General features: G+C 41.3%; 1 protein-coding gene across 1 annotated transcript in view; it reads left to right on the top strand.

The window, feature by feature from the left end:
• LOC123376130 (protein wntless homolog) overlaps positions 1–20,148 on the top strand; it is a 63,894-nt gene that overhangs the window by 39,773 nt on the left and 3,973 nt on the right. Inside the window, exons 3-11 of the mRNA XM_045027904.1 lie at positions 2,997–3,121; positions 9,044–9,205; positions 10,523–10,659; positions 11,437–11,605; positions 13,021–13,118; positions 14,424–14,487; positions 15,529–15,672; positions 17,336–17,419; positions 19,972–20,125. Coding sequence (XP_044883839.1) covers positions 2,997–3,121; positions 9,044–9,205; positions 10,523–10,659; positions 11,437–11,605; positions 13,021–13,118; positions 14,424–14,487; positions 15,529–15,672; positions 17,336–17,419; positions 19,972–20,125 — 1,137 coding nt within the window. The remainder of the gene's footprint in view (positions 1–2,996; positions 3,122–9,043; positions 9,206–10,522; positions 10,660–11,436; positions 11,606–13,020; positions 13,119–14,423; positions 14,488–15,528; positions 15,673–17,335; positions 17,420–19,971; positions 20,126–20,148) is intronic.

The raw sequence follows: 20,148 nt of genomic DNA, 5'->3' as shown, positions 1-20,148 counted from the left end.
AAAACCTGGAGAGCTCTATGCAACATGGAGGAACTGAATAACTAATTCCCTGAACATTGATATTTTGACAAGCTGAATATATTTATGGGTACTCAGCAGCAGCTTGCCTGTCTCTCTTCCTCACCTACTTCTCTCCCTGAATAAGAAATCTCTCCTGGTCTCTCTCTACCTCAAGTATGGAGAAGATACTACCCCCTCTTCCACTTGTCTCTACCTTTCCCTTCCCAAACATGACTCTTTAATTCCCTTTCATAGGAAGGATGCGTGGCTGCCTCTCCAAAGCCTTGAAGGTGTTGCCTATTATCCTGGTTCTGATTTATGTTTTGGGGGATGGACTCCTTATTCTCATCCCCAAAAGTACCTGGTGTAATCTTGAATGGGCTCTGTTCCCATCCTGCAGCTGTCTGAGCCCAAAGAGCACTCCATGTGGATCTGGAGTGGGGGCACCCAAAAGCCAGGAGTAGAAAAGATAAAAGACCACCAGAAGATGAGCCTTCATGGAATATGAGAGGGCGAGTTGGGTCAGACTTTTGTTTAGAGGTCTTAATATTTCTTGTGACTTCATCTGCAAGGTCCCTACCCTCTATTTAAATCCCTCCTTGAAGACCCAATTTTTTGCCATGCTAAATTCCTCATAGGCAATTAATTTATACCAACTAACCCAAGAAGCACAATTTTGACTACCTTTGTACGTTGTACCTTTTTTTTCCAATGCCCCATTCTCAGTTCACCTCTAACTTTAAAGTATAAGCTCCTCAGGACAAATATTGTGCCTTGCTTCTGTTTAGAAAGCACATACCATGTATTGGGCACTACAAGAAGCGAGTAATATGTTGATGGGGAGTCTTTGTTCACTTCTCCGATCTGTCTTGTTGACTCTTGATACCTGTATCTGACATCCAGTTTTAAAACCACTCCCTTGTCTTGTGGCCAAACATAGTGGGGTGTCTGCTTTTGCTCCAATTTCCATACCATGCTACAGTACGTTAACTATATACATGGTTCCTGTTGTGCGGTGTTTCCTTAAATCTGCAAGAACATCAGCAGTGTTATCCAGCTGAACAAAAAGTATGAAAGAACAGTTAACTGTCTAAGGATGTTAGTATAGCCAATACAAGTAGAGTTACAAACCTTTCACGGTTAAAGTATTTAGCAGAATTTTTATTTTTATTTTTCTCCCCCCAAAAATATCTGGTTTCAGTGAAAGGAGTCATTAGTGCACCCAGGTGGGGAATCCAAGTCTTTCTTTATTCTGTATTGGTGTATATAAGAACCTTTCTGTTCTTGTCAATTTGAAGGGACACTTCAGTCAGGTTGCATCTCTGATGGGTGGAGTAATCCCAGACTATTGCTTAATAAAACTCTGAAAACTTGAAAATTCAGATATATTCTGGATTTTACTTTCTCTTTTTATGCATTTTTCTTGGCTTGGACAAAAATATACTAGTTAATTTTTGCTTTCTGGTTTTCATGACCAGTGATAGTGCAGCAGTGTTTTAGATTTTAAAAACCACTTCATTTTTGCAAACTGTTCCCACTGGAACTGAAGTCCTGAATAGTCCCGTTTTTTATAGTTTTGTAAAATGGGGTGTGTGGGTGGGCTTTTGGGGCCACATTTGACTGGACTATTTAGCCATTATTTGCTGAAACGCTAAAACAGTGGACCTGAGCTCGTGTATTCATATTTCAAGGAAGCCTAACTAATGCAAAGATGGCTCTGGGGTATCAGAACTCATGATCAATCTGGAAGACACAGATCACACATGCGACAAAAACAGCTCAGAAAAAACCATGTTGGCGTCCACATTAAAGCTTGAGAGCCACCTCCAAACACACTATAAATAGCAAGTCTAAACCACAAACCCATCCACACCCCTTCCCAGCATTCTGTATGAGTGTACCATTACATAATCCCAACAAAAACATAACTCTGAAAAAGATGACAAAAGCATAGGCCAAGCAGAGCTTCAAGAATCTGTTCTTATTCTGTTGTAAATTTGAAATATTATCCCTTGTAAACTGTAAAGCTCAGTTTCACAAAAGAGCACAGCATCCATAGTTGGGGCCAGAGATTCAAAAGAATATGTTGGGTGCAGAGTTCCTTGTCAATCTGCTCCTATGTGAACTATATAAGTGGGGTGGGGTTAGGTGGATTTTTTGTTTTGAGATCCCTTTTGCACAACATCTCTGTTCATGTTTTGTATATAAATGGCCTTTCTAAACATCTTCAGTGGGGTAGATTAGATGGAATGCATATGGCAACTTATCACGTGGTGAGATTTCTGATCTGGTCTATTGGCAACCATGCAACCTTCCACTTCTAGGGAATTTCAAAGCAGATGCTGCTTGTGGTAACCTGTACTTTGAACTACTACTGCTCCAGGTCTGTCCACCACTTTCTGCATCTGCTTTGAAGTGTGCAGTGAAGAAAGATTATCTTCTGAGAGAGACGTTAGAAATGGTGAAAATGGACATGAAAAGCATAAACAGCAGGAGAAAAGCAGAAGAGAATGTCCATTAAGGTTTTTTTAACATGTTCTATCTTACTATACTTAATATAAGCTCCTGTACACACATGAAGTGGGGGTAGGGCCCATTACTGAGTGAGAGTTCTGCTTTCATCGATGGCTATAATACAAATTCAATTGCAGTCATGGTGAAGTGGGTCATGAGGCAGCAAAGCCTTGACATGGGATGCTGGATCATGTGTGTGTGCCCTAGGACCAGTGTTACATAAGACTAGAAGCTAACAAGAATAGAAAAGAATACCCAACACTCATGACCAACAAAGATCGGTCACCGTGGACTTCTAGGACTCCTACTGGAGAATAGATTAAACACCCTATAGAGGGTGAATGTCTATGAGTTGGAGTGGAGGGATTTCCACCACCATATGTAAATCAGTTTCTCCTTTATATATTCTGAAATATGTATTCTCGCACCTTTTTTGTTGCATACTGTTCCTTTCATAATAAGCTTGGTTGTTACTCTTGCAGAAGACAATGCAGAAGTTACGCTTGATGTGTCCTTGGCCTATCGTGATGACATGTTCAGTGAATGGAAAGAAATGGCACATGCGATAGAGACCCGAAAGCTAAAATGTTCTTTTGCCTCTCCAAAAGTAGGTATTGCTGGTTTCTATGAGCTCTTTGCAACTGGACCCAATTCTAACAGCTTTCAGCATTACCAGGTTTCTGTTGGGTGTACAGTAAGTGGATGGGAGTTGCAGAGGGGAATGCTGCCAATAAAACCGGATTTCAAAGACTCCAAGGCGTGCGTGTGTGTGTGTGTGTGTGTTCTCAAAGGAATGAAATTGGGATCCCAAGTAGTCATTAATCCTGGGGTCTACATCGGTGGTTTTTGTTTTTAAGCATTACAAGTCTATTTTAAGAAATGTTGGTTGGTTGTTTTTTGGTTTTGTTTTTTTCCTTCCAGAACCTACTTTTATTTAAATCACTGTATCATGAACAAAAATTTTTGGGGGGTGGGGGAAATCCCTACTACAATAAGGTTTTAAGGAGTTGTGGACACTGGGCTAACAACTGTGACTTGATGGGTTGCGTAAGTGGGTTCCTGAGGTTGAGTAATAGTAGGGGAGGTGGGAAGGAGAAGGAAATATAACGTTTTTTTCCCCATTTTGTAATTCTGGGATTTGGGGGAAGATAACTGAGACTTCAGTTCTTTGTGTTCCTGGTGAGGAGTCTGAAGTGGCATTTCCCGCAGCAAATCACATCTATGGTGGTGGTTGAACTCATGCATGAGAGTCCTGTTAGGGACCAGGGCCTCACTGTGCTGGGTGCTGTACAAACACAGAACAAAAACATAATCCGTGCCTCAGTTCACAGCCCTGTAAGACGAGAAATAATTGGTAGATGTAGCAGATGGCCGGGGAGCACCAGGAAATAATGAGATAGTATAAGCATGATTGCAGTGGTGTCTGTGTACCAGCTGACTGTCCATTGTCAAGTTGGGGGGTGGTGTTGGAAGTTGTGGGTATGAGTAGGCTTGATGGCAAAGGAGAGCTTTAACTATAAGAATTTGAAAGAGATCAATGAGGTAGCTTTGCAGGTGTTTGTAGGGAACTAATTTCCGGGAGTAAGAGGCAGCGTGGGGAGAAAGCATGAAGGTGCTCCTTCAAAAACTGAACACGTGGGCATCAAAAGCTGGCCATTGGCAGAATTGACTGGGGAAGTGAATGGGGGGCGGGGAGGTAGGCCTTGAAAGTGAAGACAAGTACTCTTGCATTTGATGTATGGAAAAGGAGGAGCCAGCGAGGGATGCAAATACTGGGTGATTTGGACAAAATGATGAGTCAGGAAAATTACCTTTGCAGCAGTGTTTTGAATGGATATAAGTGGGGCAAGATTGGCCTTGACAAAGGCAGTGGAGAGGGTTTTTGAAGAGCTGGACAAGAATCTTAGATGTGCGGATGGAGAGGCTGTATCTTCAAGATATTACACAGGAAGAACTGACAAAACTTAGAGACACATCCTCACGGCCAGGCTATATAGAGTGCTTATCTCTGTGTTGGTCATGTTGAGCTTAAGCTGACAGCTGGAAGTCCATGAGGAAATATCTGAAAGACAAGCTTAAGATTTTACTCTCTCTAAAATAGAGATCATCAGCAAAGAAATGATGGTGGAACTTGCATTTGTGAATGAGTGAGATAGGCAATATGTAGAGGGAGAAGACCTGGGCAAAGCCCTGTGGGACCTGCCCGCCCACCCGCTCGCCCTCCCAACTTCAGGAGGAGGAGGGAGAGGAAAAGGATTTTTCAAATGACATGTGGAAGGCTGATCGGCAAGAGGGAGACCCTGGAAAAGACGGAGTCACAAAAGACAGGACAAGAACTTCAGCATAGCCAATCATGCTCCTCATCTTGAAGGTGGCCAATGGATCAAGGAGACTGAGAATGGAGAATCTCTGTTCTAATTCAGGTAGGAAGAGGTCATTAGAGAACTGAGAGCTGTTTCAGTGGAGTGCAAGTGATGGAAGCTTTCTTGGAGAAGGTCTAGAATGGAATTGGAAGAGAGACTCCCTGCAGGCCTTGTGGACAGCACATCTGATCAATGAGTTTGGGGATGAAGAGGGTGGATGAGGTAGTAGCTGGAGAGGCAAGTGAGGTCAAGGATATCTTTTTGAAGATGGGAGAGACTAAAGTATGCTTGTATTGAGAGGAAAGAGCCAGAGGCAAGCGAGAGGTTAAGGAGAAGGATAAAGAATGACTGACTGCAGGGCAGAGATTGAGGATGTTGAGGGATTGTATTGAGTTTATATTTAATGGCCATCTTGCATATACAAGCAGGAATAATGCATAAAATAACTCTAAGTAAAAGTGGTAAATATCAGGGTTGATTTTTTTTTTTGAAAAAATCAAACTGATTTTATTTTTTTAATCTGTTTTTAAAATGAAATCCTGAATTTAATACAAAATGTTTTTTAAGGCTAAACTATTTAAATATGCTAAATCCCTGATGGAGCCTCCATCTAAAACTCTTAGTTAGTTGTTGCCTTTTCTATAGGAAGAAGGATATTTTTCCCCAATTCTAACTTTTGAGGTAGTTTTTTGTAAATTGTGGCACAAATAGATCATGTACTGTATTAAGGGTGTGATCCTGTGGAGGACTCAGGGCTGCGTTATTGTGTGCAAGGCAAAGTCATTGCAGGCATTGGGACCTGGCCTCTGATTCCAGGAGACACCATGTATCATCTCATCAGGATCATTCAATGAGCCCATCTAGTTTCTCATTGAGCTGTAACAAGCTGAACAAAAATTCAAGTGTGTAGCTTTGTCACAGTCAATGCTGCAAACGTTGCAAAGATAACGAAGGGAACCTGAAACTTGACATCTGGGTGCAGTGCTCATTTGAGGTATCTTTTAGCCAAGTACAAATCTAGGAATAAAGGAAAATCATGTTGGAATTACAAGATACTTCCATAACAGCCACTTTGCTTCAGCTTCACTGAAGAGAGCAGGAGGATGCAAACTAATTCTCCCCCAGGATGGATGATGGAATTCATTGGTTGGCTGTCTGGAGCTGTTTAAGAACTGGCCCATTCTGATGACAATTTATGAAGAAAAGCATGGCAAAATAGATGGAACTATCACAGCCAAAGTAGGCAACATCAAACATAAGGGAAAATGTAAGCGGGAGGATTCAGTATATTCAGTTTCTGCAGTTTGCCCAAGGCTATGGAAATAAGTGCTGCCATATTGCTGATGCTGTTGAAATTTTGGAGATTTCAGGCAGTAAAGAAGCAGATGGATCAAGCACTTACTCCCCCTAATTTTCTTGCCAATATTCTGAACCAGAGTATCAGGATAGATGCCTAACTGCTGAAGATCATATTACTATGACATAAGTATCTAAATATTCACCCATCAATCATGCCAACCATAATAAATTGAAGGGCTGGCGATGAACCATTCAAGCAGTGAATGTTTGCTGCTGATCTTTTAAAGAAAGTCACACCACTTAACTGATTTAAATCACTAGCCAAGTACTTGGAACCATAGTTTGTTGAAGTTCTAAACCAGCTTTTGACAGCAATAGCCTCTTCTGCAGGGACAGAGTATTTTCTTCATGTGAACTAATGCATGCGAGGTTGAAAAATCAATTGGGAGTTGAAATAGAAAAACTAGTCTGTCTCTCTCTCTCTTCTAGGCTGTGAATAAAAACAAAAGGGAGGGGATCAGATCTCCTAGTTAAGTTTGTTTTCAAAGTTTTTCAGTCTCTTGAAAATGAGACCGAGGGTAGGTATGTCCACACTAAAAACACTGTGCCGTGGCAGTGGAGACACTACAGTGACAGAAGGGGGAGGGTTCTGTTGCTGAAGTAAATCCACCTCTCTGAGGCCTGGTCTACGTGGGGGTGGGGGATCCATCTAAGTTACACAACTTCAGCTATGTGAATAACGTAGCTGAAGTTGACGTACTTAGATCGACTTACCATGGTGTCTTCTCTGCCTGCGCCTCTCGCCGGGCTGGAGTATAGAAGTCAAGGGGAGAACGCTTGGGGATTGATTTTTATTGCGTCTAGACTAGATGCGATAAATCGATTCCCCACTGGATCGATTGCTGCCTGCCAATCCAGCTGGTAGTGAAGACATACCCTTAGAGGTAGTGGCTAGGTCATCTGAAGAATTCTTCCATCTAGTGCTGTCTACACGGTGTGGCTTAGTCATCTTAACTATGTTTCTCAGGTGTGACTTTTACACACCTAAGCAATGCATCTGTACTAGAAAGTTAGGTCAACCTAGAGTAGCCCCTCAGGTGAGTAGGAAGTTAAGCTCAAGAGACTTTCACTTAAGCATATTTGAAAATTTTCCCAGGCTCACCTGAAATAGTTTTAATTCACTTACGGCAGTTAATCCTTCTGTTCCTTTAATAAATCATTTTAGTTGTAAATGTGAAACATCGTATGATAAGAGAAGATTATGTATCCAAAACATTTAAGGTTGTTGTTTAATAACTGCACATTTTTGTGCAGTTTTAATGAAACTCCAATAGCCATACTAATGCAGCTCAACACATGAGTACAAGTTTAATTGTCCAGTAAATAAGGAATATATCCTTCACTATTTTCTAACGTACTAAAAATCTGAATCTCAACCTATATTAATGCTTAAACAAATGTATATAGTTATAGTGTATCCTCCTAGGTAGCAAAAAAGTAGCAGTCTAATGTAAAGGCTCTGTCTAATTGTAAATATGTTTTAATGGCTATATCAACCAATGAAAATGTACCTTTCTTTAGAAAATTAACTGAAGTACAAATGGAGAGGTTGATTAAAATGAATTATTTTTAAGCATGATTTAAGTGACCAAGTGAAAAGCATAGTTTTTAAACAATCTACCCTGATAAATATTAAGCAGCAATTGATCTATTAATAGGGTTTTGCTGGCAGTTTGACAAACAATGCTGGTTAATTGATTACAGACCTATTATCCCTGCTTAACATCTGATATTTGAATATTAGATGCTGCATAACTACTTCCTGCTTACATTTTTTTTTCTCTAAATGCTTAATGCATTTAATATCAATTACAGACTTTAGGTCTAGGGGTCTAAATCAAATTTCTATTACTTCTCTATTTACTACCTGTACTTACTTATAAGTCTTTCTGTGTGAAAATTGAACATTAAAAATGATGACTTACATTCTAAAACCGCTACACAATAAAATAACTTTAAAAATGAACAGGCCTAAGTACACTTGATTGGATTGTAGTGATCTGCGCTGTGAAACAATTGGAATAATTTAACAGTACCGATATTACTGACTAAACTAGCCAGTTAATTGCAGCATTAATGTGCACCGCTAAGCTCTACTGGATGGAACTGGAACTGTTCAGCCATGTGTCAGGCCCTGTTCTGCTAACTGAGAGTCTCCTTTAACTCCGTTTGGAAAAGCCAGACCAAGAGTATTTGTAACCTACCCTTGCTACCACAGGAAGTTCTAAGTAGCCATAGTATATAGCATAGTGACACCAATGAACTTCTTTTTGGCCACGGATTAAAACAGGCAAAAACTATAGTATTGAGGCAAATGGTCACTGTTCAGGAAGAAAAGGGCTCAGATATGTTCTCATCAATTTATGTTTACAGATAAAGCTGGTTGATACATAGTGAACTGCTTCTCCATGTGGATTTGCTTTCTTTTTATACGTATTACTACACCGCTACCTCGATATAATGCCACTCGATATAACACGGTAAAGCAGTGCTCGGGGGGAGGCCTGCGCACTCTGGTGGATCAAAGCAAGTTCAATATAACACCGTTTCACCTATAACGCAGTAAGATCTGTTGGCTCCCAAGGACAGCGTTGTATCGAGGTAGAGGTGTACTTACTTCCTGGTTCCCTAAAAGGGGAAAGGTTAGGATGTGATGAAACAAGAAGTCTGTGCTGTACATCTCCAAATTAGAGTCCCTGGAAGGACTAGTTACTGCTTTACAACTATCGATTTATCATCTTTGAAGTCCAAATAAGTGATCCAATCTGACCCCTTTGCATTTTCCCCCCTCTCCACTATTCCACTAGACCACAGAGCATGAAGGCCGACACTATGACTGTGATGCACTCACTTTCATGGAAATTGGAACTGTGGCTCACAAATTCTACCTCCTCAACATTCGACTCCCTGTGAATGAAAGGAAACAAATTAATGTGGGAATTGGGGAAATAAAGGATGTTCTCCTGGTGGTAAGTGTGCATGTCTCATTTCTATCTTTACTGTGGGCTCCCGTCTCCTCTGGAGTAGGTGTTTAATGTGGACTCACTGCTGTGTCAAAGGTGAGAAGATATTTGTAGAATCCAACCTTTTATTGGGTTTATGATTTTGGTGTGATAAAGTAACCCATGACTGATAGAGAAATGGGAAGGAGTTTTGCTGTTCTGTACAAAACCACAATTGCCAATTGTTCTATTCCCTAGTAAGAATATAATGACACTATTTTCTAAGGTGAGTAAACTTGTATGACTTTCATCATCAATGCAGCCCCTTTTCCCACTGGATCTCTTCTTTTGACTATTCTCTAGTTATCCCTCCCCTTTCCCACCATGCTAACTTCGCTAATGGGATAATTCACTGCTAGTCTGGTCTGCTGGTAATTGCTTCCTTGAATGACTCCAGAAGTAGGCAATTTTATTATGCCTGACTAACATTTTTCTATTGCATACAGTCTGTCTTTGGATCAGAGTTTAATTTAACTGGAAAAAATATGCCTCCTATCACATGGCCACTTCAGGCATAGAACTTAAAATAAGGGATGAGAGGAAATAAGAGACCTGGAATAATAGCACTTGAAGAGGAAACCCCTTTAATCATGTCCCCTTTGATTTTAATTTAAATTTGTTAAGTGTCCTTGTCTCTGCCTCATTTCAGTCTTAGCACCTTGATGGACAACATTATCTGAGAGCCTAAATGGTTCTCCTGTTTACCACCATCTAATGCAGTAGAGCTCCTCTCTCTCCTCTCAGTGTTTTGGCTTTTGATCGGCACTATTTCTGGAGTAACGATCAATTTGCCTATTAGCTCTGAGTATTTATTGGGGTTACCATCATGTATATCCTCATTCCGCATTTAATAGTAAAGTTGACTAATTTTCATGTTAGAATAAATTTAGTTTAAATGCGTGGCAACTTTTATTGATTAAATTGTATGCAAAAATATACCTATTAAACACCAGTACTAAAAGAATCTGTTTTTATCAATTTCTGGTTATTTGGAAATTGAAGTGGTGGAATATTTGTTAGTTGTCAGGAGTCCTTAAAAATTCTACTTGGACTGAATGGTCAGGACACCCATTAAACAGCGGTGTACAGCGCTTTCCATTTTGTCCAACAGTTCAGCTGTGCATTTCACAAGCAATGCTCTTTAATATTAAGTGGTTGTAGTTTAGACTATTGCAATTTCTGCCAGGCCCTGTGACTATCACAGGAGCATGCAAATCTGATCTTGTCTGTAAATAAGGAAAGTGAAATATTGTACAGCTCCCACGTTTAAACTTGTATCCTCAGAGTATCCATCAAAATGGAGGCTTTACAAAAGTGTGGTTTGCAATGAAAACCTTCCTCACGCCCAGCATCTTCATCATCATGGTTTGGTATTGGAGACGGATCACGATGATGACACGCGCTCCTGTCCTGCTGGAAAAGTGAGTAGAGGAGTAACTCACTGTGATCCAGACAACACAAGAGATTTAAGCCAAAATGTATGCCTCATGCAAAGCCTGGGTAAACTGGCCATGTGCTAGATTGCCATCCCTTTTCCTTCCTTCCCCACTCTTAGCCAAGCCAATGTGGCAGCAGAGCTGCTCTTCAACCTCTATTGCAGTCTTTGATCTGCAATAGTCTGCATAGCTGATACATTCCTCCTATGTGTGCGTGTGACTAGACCCTTCTGCCGTTCTCTCACAGCAATCATGGAGCCACAGAATTTGCCTCCCAAAACTCTTTGGTGGTGCACAGGAAGCCCCTGCAGGGCTGTGTAGCAGACAGTGTCTGTACCCTCTGTGTCAGTTCCCCAAAACCTGATGCGTATCTCCTAATGTGGCAGAAACATGCTAGGCTGCTGCGTCAGGATCCCCCCTGCCTGTGGGTGCATGTGTAGGATTAGCACCGTAAGAATTTGACTGCCCAACCAGTCCTTTGAAAACAGCAACTGGTTTTCCATTTTGACTCCTGAGCATGGGCTTTGTTTGAAATGGATACGTTTCTTGCCAGTTACTGAGTCACCGTTCATTAACGGTGTCTCTGTGGGGGCAGGATAACAGGACTGCGCTGTGGGGTGGGGGGAGTGGGCAAACAGGAAGGTATTGTGGCAAAAAGAAGGACACCTCTACTTCTTCATGAAATTTGAGTTCCTTTGGCCTAGTCCTCTTGGTCCTTTCTTTGAAATGGAAAGGGATTCTGTTCTGTGTCTGCTTCTCCAGGGTAATCTTTGCTCTTGGGATCTCCATGACGTTCATAAATATCCCAGTAGAGTGGTTTTCCATTGGATTTGACTGGACTTGGATGTTGCTCTTTGGAGATATTCGACAAGGACTCTTCTATGCCATGCTTCTGTCATTTTGGATAATCTTTTGTGGCGAGCACATGATGGTGGGTATGACTATGGAGTAAAGAGTGTCTCGTTCCCTTTAGAAATCCGATAAATTGCTTGTAGCATATGGGAATAAATGCTAGCCAGCCAGACTTTCCCACTGGTTTAGATGTATAAATCTTAGCTAAGAAACAAGCATCTCCTCCTGGTTTTACAAACCCTCTCCCCAAGAGGAATTGCAGCATCAGTGGTTGCCTTAGACAAGCTCCCCTGGTGGATACTGGATATTTGCAAAGCAACAACTTGGAGTGTTGTGCACATTTTTCATCAGATCTCCTCTTCCTTAGAAATAGCATAATGCTCCAATGCCCAGACTGGCAGAACAGTGTTAGTCTATGGGCTTGGCTACATGGTGCTCCAGCCCACACCAGTGGACTGCACCTTCTAGATCACACCAGCATGTCACACGCTAAGTGGCCTGTGTGGACGCTGCTGGCGGGCACTTAAAGTTCCCGACTACCTGTTAATATACCACATAGGGCTTGTCTATGTTTAAGCCGAACTCCTCACCTTCTTTCCTCCGGATGGACACGCTGCTTGCTAATCTCCCACAAATAGAAATGTACAGATGCCCTCAAATCTGAGAGGTTACTTATCTAACTCTTCTTTGGGAGTCACCTCTGTGCGTTCCCACTACTTGCCCACCTCTCCCTCTCCTCAGAAGTCAGTGTGACATCAGTACTGTGTGGTTTGGGAGAAGGAACCAAGGCAGTTGGGGGGGACGGGGATGGGGGACGACTGCATTTCCATATGTAGGGTAGGGCAGGGGTGGGCAAACTTTTTGCCCTGAGGGCCACACTGGGGTGGATAAATTGTATGCAGGGCCATGAATGTAGGGCTGGGGCAGGGGGTTGGGGTGTGGAAGGGGGGTGCAATGTGCAGGAAGGGTCTCGGGGCAGGGGGATTGGGCGCAGGAGGGGTGTGAGGTATATGAGGGGGCTCAGCACGGGGGTTGGGTGCAGGAGGGGTGTGGAGTGCAGGAGGGGACTCAGGGTAGGGGGATGAGGTGCAGGAATGGTGCGGCAGAGGGCTCAGGGCAGGGGGTTGGGGTGCAGCAGGGGGTTTGGGTGCAGGGTGCCAGCTCCAGCCCAGGGCCATTTTACCTGGAGCAGTTCTGCAGTGACAGTGGTGCGCAGGGCCATCGCTTGCCCACCTCTGGGGAGGGCAATGATGTCTCCCTCTCACAAGCTCTTTCATGTATCCCCCAATGAACCTGGCTTCCCAATGAAGTTATGCAGCTCAAAATCTGGGATGCCATATCCCACCATGGAAATGCACAGAGGTGACTCCAAACAGCACCTAGTAAGTAACCTCTTTCTTGACTTTGCTATGAGTCTCACTGGGTGCATAATTCAGTCACTTTTTTTTCCCCTTTCATGAATTAACTTTCTTTTTCCATGGCTTGATTCATTAGGATCAAAATGAACGAAATCGTCTTTCTGGGTACTGGAAACAGGTTGGGCCCATAGCTGTTGGTGCCTTCTGCCTTTTCATCTTTGACATGTGTGAGAGGTAACGGAGACACTTTTTTCTCTTAGACTCTGTAGTGCTAATACGATTGTGCTCTGAACTCAGGTGCTGTCCTCTTTACAGGGGCAGTTGTTTGGATACAATTGATCTTTACGCTGGGTCCATGTTGGTTTGCCTTTTTCTAATAGCTTTATTGAGACAAGGATTGAAAAGTTGGTACAAAGGCTTAGCACTTTTCAGGCCATTTGGGTCTCCCCACGCCAACACTGGTATTCACCAGCCACCTTTCTGTGCCCTTTGGGGAAGGGAATGGCAAGTCCTTTTTCCTTAGACTAGGTATTCAAGTCATTAGCCCCCTTATAACCCTGTTTCCTCCAAGCCCAGTGTTCAATTTCTTAGACATCCCAGTAGCAATTTCCCCAATTTAAGTTTTCCCTTCCAGATCAGATTGCATTACTTAAAAGTAGACTTTTTACTGGAAAATGACTGACCGAAAGTGAGAGGAAAGAGATAAAAGGTAGCTCTTTGTCTGCCTAGCCATACAAGTTCACAAAGCATCGAAATATTCCATGTCACAGGACAAAAAAATGTTTTTGACTTGGAGTTCAAAGGGTATATTGAGCAATCTCATAAAGCTGCACTGGAACAGTGAGTGAGTTTCAGGATGAAAATGCAGTAGACCTAGGTGTTGCTTACAGTATTGCTTCATTGGTATGTGTATCAAGACAAAAGTTAGTCCAGTCTCTTATATAAGAAAATTTCATCCCTTTTTCTTGTCTTAACATTTACATGAGGAAGATTTTTCTTGCATGTATCCTATACATTTCCAACAAACACTTTTTTTTTTTTTTGAAGCAATGTGGAGTCGTCATAATTCTGCATAATTGAAAAGGAGGTTTAATACTGTGCAAGTGACAAGAATTCCTTCTCAGCTAGTGTGCTTGACACCATAAACAATACATATTTTAAAAATGCTATCACTTGCATAGCTGATGCAAGTCACTTTGGACAAGCAAGGTACAGTCTGCTCCAGTGCTGACAGCAACTGTCCAACCATTTGCTTCACCATTTTTCTTACAGAGACAAGAAGGCTTTTCCTTTGGCTTTTATAGTACTGTGAAGTTGTGTTGGAATAGTTTCTGTAAGATTACATGTCCACTGGAATGTAAACTGAAGTCTCCCCACCCACCTCCAAACACACACTCCCAAATTACAAAATAACATTACTCATTTTTCCAAACTGTAAAGTTTGATGTATAGGAATGTGTATTTTACAGTATCTTTGACCCTTTGCACATGAATTCTGATTGCCCTGAATTCTCTATTATTATTATTATTTTTTTTTAGAGGAGTACAACTGAAAAATCCATTCTACAGTATCTGGACCACAGATGTTGGCACGGAGCTGGCTGTATCCTTTTATCTGTTTGTGCTGTAGCATTTATTTTTTGTTAGGTTTTTGGAATGAGAAATAAGTTTTTTTTTTTTTAAGTAACTAAAAATTTCACTTTCTCAAAGTACTTATTGAACCTGATGAAAAGCCTATTCACTTGAGTAAAATGGGACTAGGAAATTGGTTTCTGACTCGAATGTAGTGGAGGATCTAGAGTATCCTTTGAATGAACAACTTTATGGCTGTATAGGGGGACACTTCTAAAAATATTAGTGCAGCATGTAGATTTTGCTGCAAGAATGAATTCTGAGATTTAATATTGAGATTAGAAAAATTAGCATCTGCCTCAAGCTGCAGACAGTCTAGGAAATGGCATATCTTGAGTTAGGGTTTGGGTATTAGTGATTCTAGAAAAAAATCTTATCCTCTCTGTACCCTGTCTAAATTGCACCCTTTCTGCTATTCCCTCTCCTGGTCTGAACTAGAGCAGTTTTTTCTCGGGGGCAGTTTGTTTCATCACTGACACTTGGAAGTGTGGTCCTACAACATTTATACAAATTGCTTTTTAAATTTGCCTGGTCACGCTGGAAGTGCTTTCAGCTGCATTTAATTTTTATCAGGCTAAGATAAGGTAATGTGATTAGTTTCACTTCCCCAGCATCTCAGCCCTCTTGCAGGAGTCGCCTGGATCGCATGTTGGTTGGTTATTACTTTTCGACTTCTCTGCTAAGCCCTGTCTCTTTGTACCAGCAGAGCAGAAGTGACAATTCCAGCTTAGCCTTTTTAGCCTGTAGGAGTTTTAATATTTTATCCTCGTTAACACCATGTTAAGTGCTTGGGGGAACAACCAAAGCATCGGCTCTGGGACTGAGCTGGGGAAGGGACCATGAAGCATACACCCTCACTCAGACGGAAGCTTCTATTTAATGCACACTAGAAGCCTGAATTAGGCTTATTACGATAATTAATTTGCTTTTGTAAAGTTCTAATTACCTGAATAATATTTTCTTCAATCTCCTGCTTTGTCAAGTAGTTGTTCCCTTTAACTTTACTGCTCAGATGGCATTTATTATAGTGGCAGGAATCTGCCTTTGCCTCTACTTCCTGTTTTTGTGTTTCATGGTGTTTCAAGTGTTCAGAAACATTAGTGGGAAACAATCCAGCCTCCCAGCAATGAGCAAGGCTCGCAGGCTTCATTATGAGGTTAGAAAACCCTTGTTGGATTACAGTTGTGCATGTGCGTGCACTCGTTGCTTTAGTAGTCCAAAAAGATGACTGCTGAGCTACTAGAAAAACTGTATCCATCCTCATTAGCTTTTTCCATAATTTAGAAAACTTTGTATTTTACCAGCTTTTTCATGCTGCCAAAACCACCCTAATGTCAGCTCACAAAAAGGCAATCAACTTTTCTTCGTTCTGATATTTAGCTCCCACTAATGCTTTCAATCTTCAAAGTACTTTACAAACACTAACCCGCACAATGTACTTGTAGGCATTTACTCCCAATCAGCTCTGTTTTTCCCTTCAGAGAGGTGTGGCCTGGTGGTAAAAACCTTTTGAGATCTACTGATATAAAGCACTATTATTACAGATGAGGACAATGATGCAGGGTGCTCATGTGTCTTGCCCAAACCACTTGAGTCTGCATCAGAATAGGATTAAAAATCAGAAGTTTCTGGCTTGCCATCCTCTCCTTAGTGTTTGTCCCTGGTCAGAGCTGTACTCATTCCTCTTTAATTGCTGTTGCAGAGCAGAAGGAGGAGCCCAGATAGAGTTGCAGTCAAGCCAAAAATGCCTGTTTTCTTGGTGATAAAGATTTGTGTGTCCATAAAACTTTGGTAGAAAATGTTCTGATGAGTCAAACTCTGCATCTAATCAGGTCATTTGTGACTCATTAAAAGGCACATTACTTGTTCCAATAAGAAAATCTGTATTTTTGCAGACGTTTCCCTGAAGTCTTAGCTCTTTCATCTCCTTTCCTTGAGTTAAAAGTACGGCACCAGTATTATGGATTTGTGTTACAGGAGAGCTTAGGGCTCCACTGCTCTCATACTGTGCAAACACTTCACAAAAAGACAGTCCTTGCCCTGAGGACTTCAGTCTTGCCACGTTCAGCCCACCTGCTGCACAAAGTAACTTGTAAAATGTCCTCACTCCCCCAAGATGCCTGACTCAGTGTGATTCCAAACTAACACAACTAAAATCCATCTTTGTTAAATTCAAAACAGATTTAGAAAAGCAGACAGTCTGTGATAAATTCACATGGTTTGGGGGTCTTATGTCATTTGTTTGATGTCCTTAATCTATAGTCCAACATTCGTTTAGTCACCTTAAATTCTTGGCCACAGGAAATTAGATGGGGAAAGTTTGCATCCTCCTCACATGAACTCGTTACACTTACAGAAACAGAAAACATTTATAAAGTAGATCACTCCTGGTATAACCTAACAAACCCTCATCAGATATATGTTCTAGAAAGAATGTATATCTGATTTAGCAAGGAAGCCACAGACTATCAAATATGCTGTTAATTTAATGAAACCTTTTTGCTTAAACTCAAGTGCCTCCTTCACATTAGCGCTAAGTAAATCAGTTTAATTTTACAGCAGCAAATGTAATGGAAAGCAGTAGCAGTCAAGATCTCTTAAACCCCATTCAATGTAACTGGGAGGAATGCAGACGTGTGGGGAACAGGGAATATTGGCTGTCACCAGGGCAGGACAAAGGAGCAAGTGGGTGATTGTGGGTTTTGTGGTTTTGGACTAATCTTTTTTTTTTTTTTCCAATTTCCATCTTGTAGAAGCTAAAAATTAAAATGGGATTGTCTGTTCTGTTACGGTGATCAGTGTCATCTCTCTCTAAATAGGGGCTGATTTTTAGGTTCAAGTTCTTGATGCTCATCACTCTGGCCTGTGCAGCAATGACTATCATCTTCTTCATTGTCAGTCAGGTGAGTGTGCTGAAACCAAACTTGGTATGATAGAGTGCAGTATCCAAATTCCTAGGTAGCCAAGATATTGGTTATATCCTAGTTCAGAGGACACAGGAATGCATAGATTGTAGGTGGGGCTGGTATCATCGGCTCATTGTTAAGGCTGCCTGATATTTCCCATTATAAGACCCTGTTTTCAGTTGTTTATAACTTTTTGGCAAACTTAAACTGTTTGGGCTGAAATTTTTCATACTGAGTGTCTGCCTCAGGATAGCATTCCCCCCCACCCCCTACATTTCAGCCAAAATAGTTTACCCATTTGCAATATGAAGGGGTGGGAAGGGTGGTTTGTCTATGTGTTTAAAAAAAAATTCTGATGACCTTTTTTCTTTGAAAATCTCTAATATGTGAGTATACAATTATAGACTGTCATCATACATGTTAACAAGGGGGCCGAATTGAGGTTGCATAGGCAACCTTAATTCTAAGAACATAAGACCAGCCATACTAGGTCAGACCAATAGTCCCATCTAGTCCAGTATCCGGTCTTCCAACAGTGGCCAATGCCCCAGAGGGAATAACCAGAACAGGTAATCAAGTGATCCACCCCCATGTTGCCCATTCCTAGCTTCTGTCCAACAGTCTAGGGACACCATCTCTGCCCATCCTGTCTAATAGCCATTGATGGACCTATCCTCCATGAACTTGTCTAGGTGGGGTGTTTTAATTCTATGATTTAACTCTTGAGTGCTTGATTTTGCAATCTTAAATGCTCTTAACAGTTTTTTGGGCTTGAGGAAGTTTATATTTCTGTCTCTGTCTCTTCCTTTGGAACTTGGATTTAGCCTATAGATTATATTTTTATTATAATTGTATGTCCACATATTGTGAATTGGGCTGTTCTAAGTTGCACAGGCAAAACCCCATGCACCCTCTTGAAGGTCTACCCCACAGTATTCCTCTGAGAATAAGCCCCTTCACTCTCCTGACCAGTTCCCAAGACTACAACCTCCCAAAATGACTTTCCAGTGTTAAGATATTTTATTGGTCTCGGGTGTAAGGTGGCAATCACAGTTGTACATAGATACGTAGGCTTTAGTTGCAGAAATACAATGAATACACCTTTATAAATTAATAGTCAAACTCCTTTCTACTTTCAAAGTAGAGCTGTTCTGAAACTTTTTTCATCTGAATTTTCTAAAGAGTAATACTCTTTTCCTAAGGAAAATGTCAGTTGTAGGACAATTTCAGTTTTGCTGGGGACGTGGGGGAGAATCTTCTTTTCTACTAGGGAAACTGAAAAGACAGCTCACCAGCTAGTCACTGGAGTGGGGGGACTGATAGGCCCAGTTCTTTGGCTGCAGGAATTGGGAGGAGTGGGTCAGCTTCACTGCAGGCAGAAAGCAAAATTGATGAGAGCCTCCCAGATGGGCAGCTGAAAGATTTGGTTTTGGGAGAAGCACAATGAAGTTTTTCTTGAAATCCTTTCCTGTGGAAAAATTTTGGATGTGTCATTTCTGCTTGTGATGAAAACTTCTTTTTCAAAAAGGTGAAATTTTTCACAGGAAGGGATTTTATTTTCTTGCCAGTTTTACTTGTAAGCACTTCTGCTGAGTTGTGCACAGAAGTACCCTCAGACATACTATATTAGAGAATCTAGCAGCTGCATTCCCTTTGCTTATGGAAAACAATGCCGTAGTCTGATTGATTGGCATGGCAAGATGATTCTGATCTAAAAATCTGTTCAGTTGAAGCAATTGGTTTGAAGTTCTACCTCAAATCTGGCAAATCATTTTGTCTGGCTACTTTCATCGTTTGGTATTTTTGTTTGTTTAAAGGCTATGTTCTGCCACTGTCTTTTTTTTTTTTTTTTTTTCTTTAAAGCAGAGCTCACTTTCTATGGGGAATTCTGCTTTAAAGTCGATGGTAGGCTATGGCTCCAAATGACTTGTTAATTTGGCTTTTAAAATGGAAGGCAGTCAAGGTGCACAGCCCATGCATTTCATTGTTTTCAATATATTTATTAATATTAAATGACTGTTTGTTTTTCTTAACTCTCCATAGTCTCTTGTCTCTTTCTTTATATCTGGAGCTAATGCTATCAGCCATAAGTCTCTGCCGTAAGACAGAAGCAGTGAGACGTGCTGGATGCCATTAGCTCTTTGCATTATTCATGCTGTTTTCTTCTATAAAAGGTTTATTTATAGACCCTCTAAAGTTTTCAGACATAGCCAGTCTCCCAGGTACTGCTCGATTATAATTATCCTCTCACTAATCTTCTATGAGTGGAATGATCTAACCTGAATGTTCTGAGATAAATTTTGTTAGGTTTTTAAACAACAAACCAAAGATGAATAAAGTTTCTAATATGAATCTTGTTGCATGTGCCAGTCCTTATAGGTTGGTGGCAGGGGAAGAGACTTTTTAGTATAGACTTTACTTCCATGTGTTTTCTGTCTGGACATGGATTTCAGATTTCTCTGTATCTGCTCTTAGAAACATGTACTTGCTCATCATAGAATTCTCCTTACCTAGATGTCCCTGTTGAATCTCTGCTTTCTCGTGGACAGGTGACTGAAGGCCATTGGAAGTGGGGGGACTTCACAGTACAGGGGAACAGTGCCTTCTTCACAGGCATCTACGGGATGTGGAACCTCTACGTCTTCGCTCTTATGTTCCTATATGCTCCATCGCACAAGAATTATGGTGAAGATCAATCAAATGGTAAACTGGGCTCTAGTGTGGCT

The sequence above is a fragment of the Mauremys mutica genome, chromosome 8 (assembly GCF_020497125.1).
Source record: "Mauremys mutica isolate MM-2020 ecotype Southern chromosome 8, ASM2049712v1, whole genome shotgun sequence".
Classification (NCBI taxonomy): domain Eukaryota; kingdom Metazoa; phylum Chordata; order Testudines; family Geoemydidae; genus Mauremys; species Mauremys mutica.
This window is presented reverse-complemented; position numbering and strand designations above follow the sequence as displayed.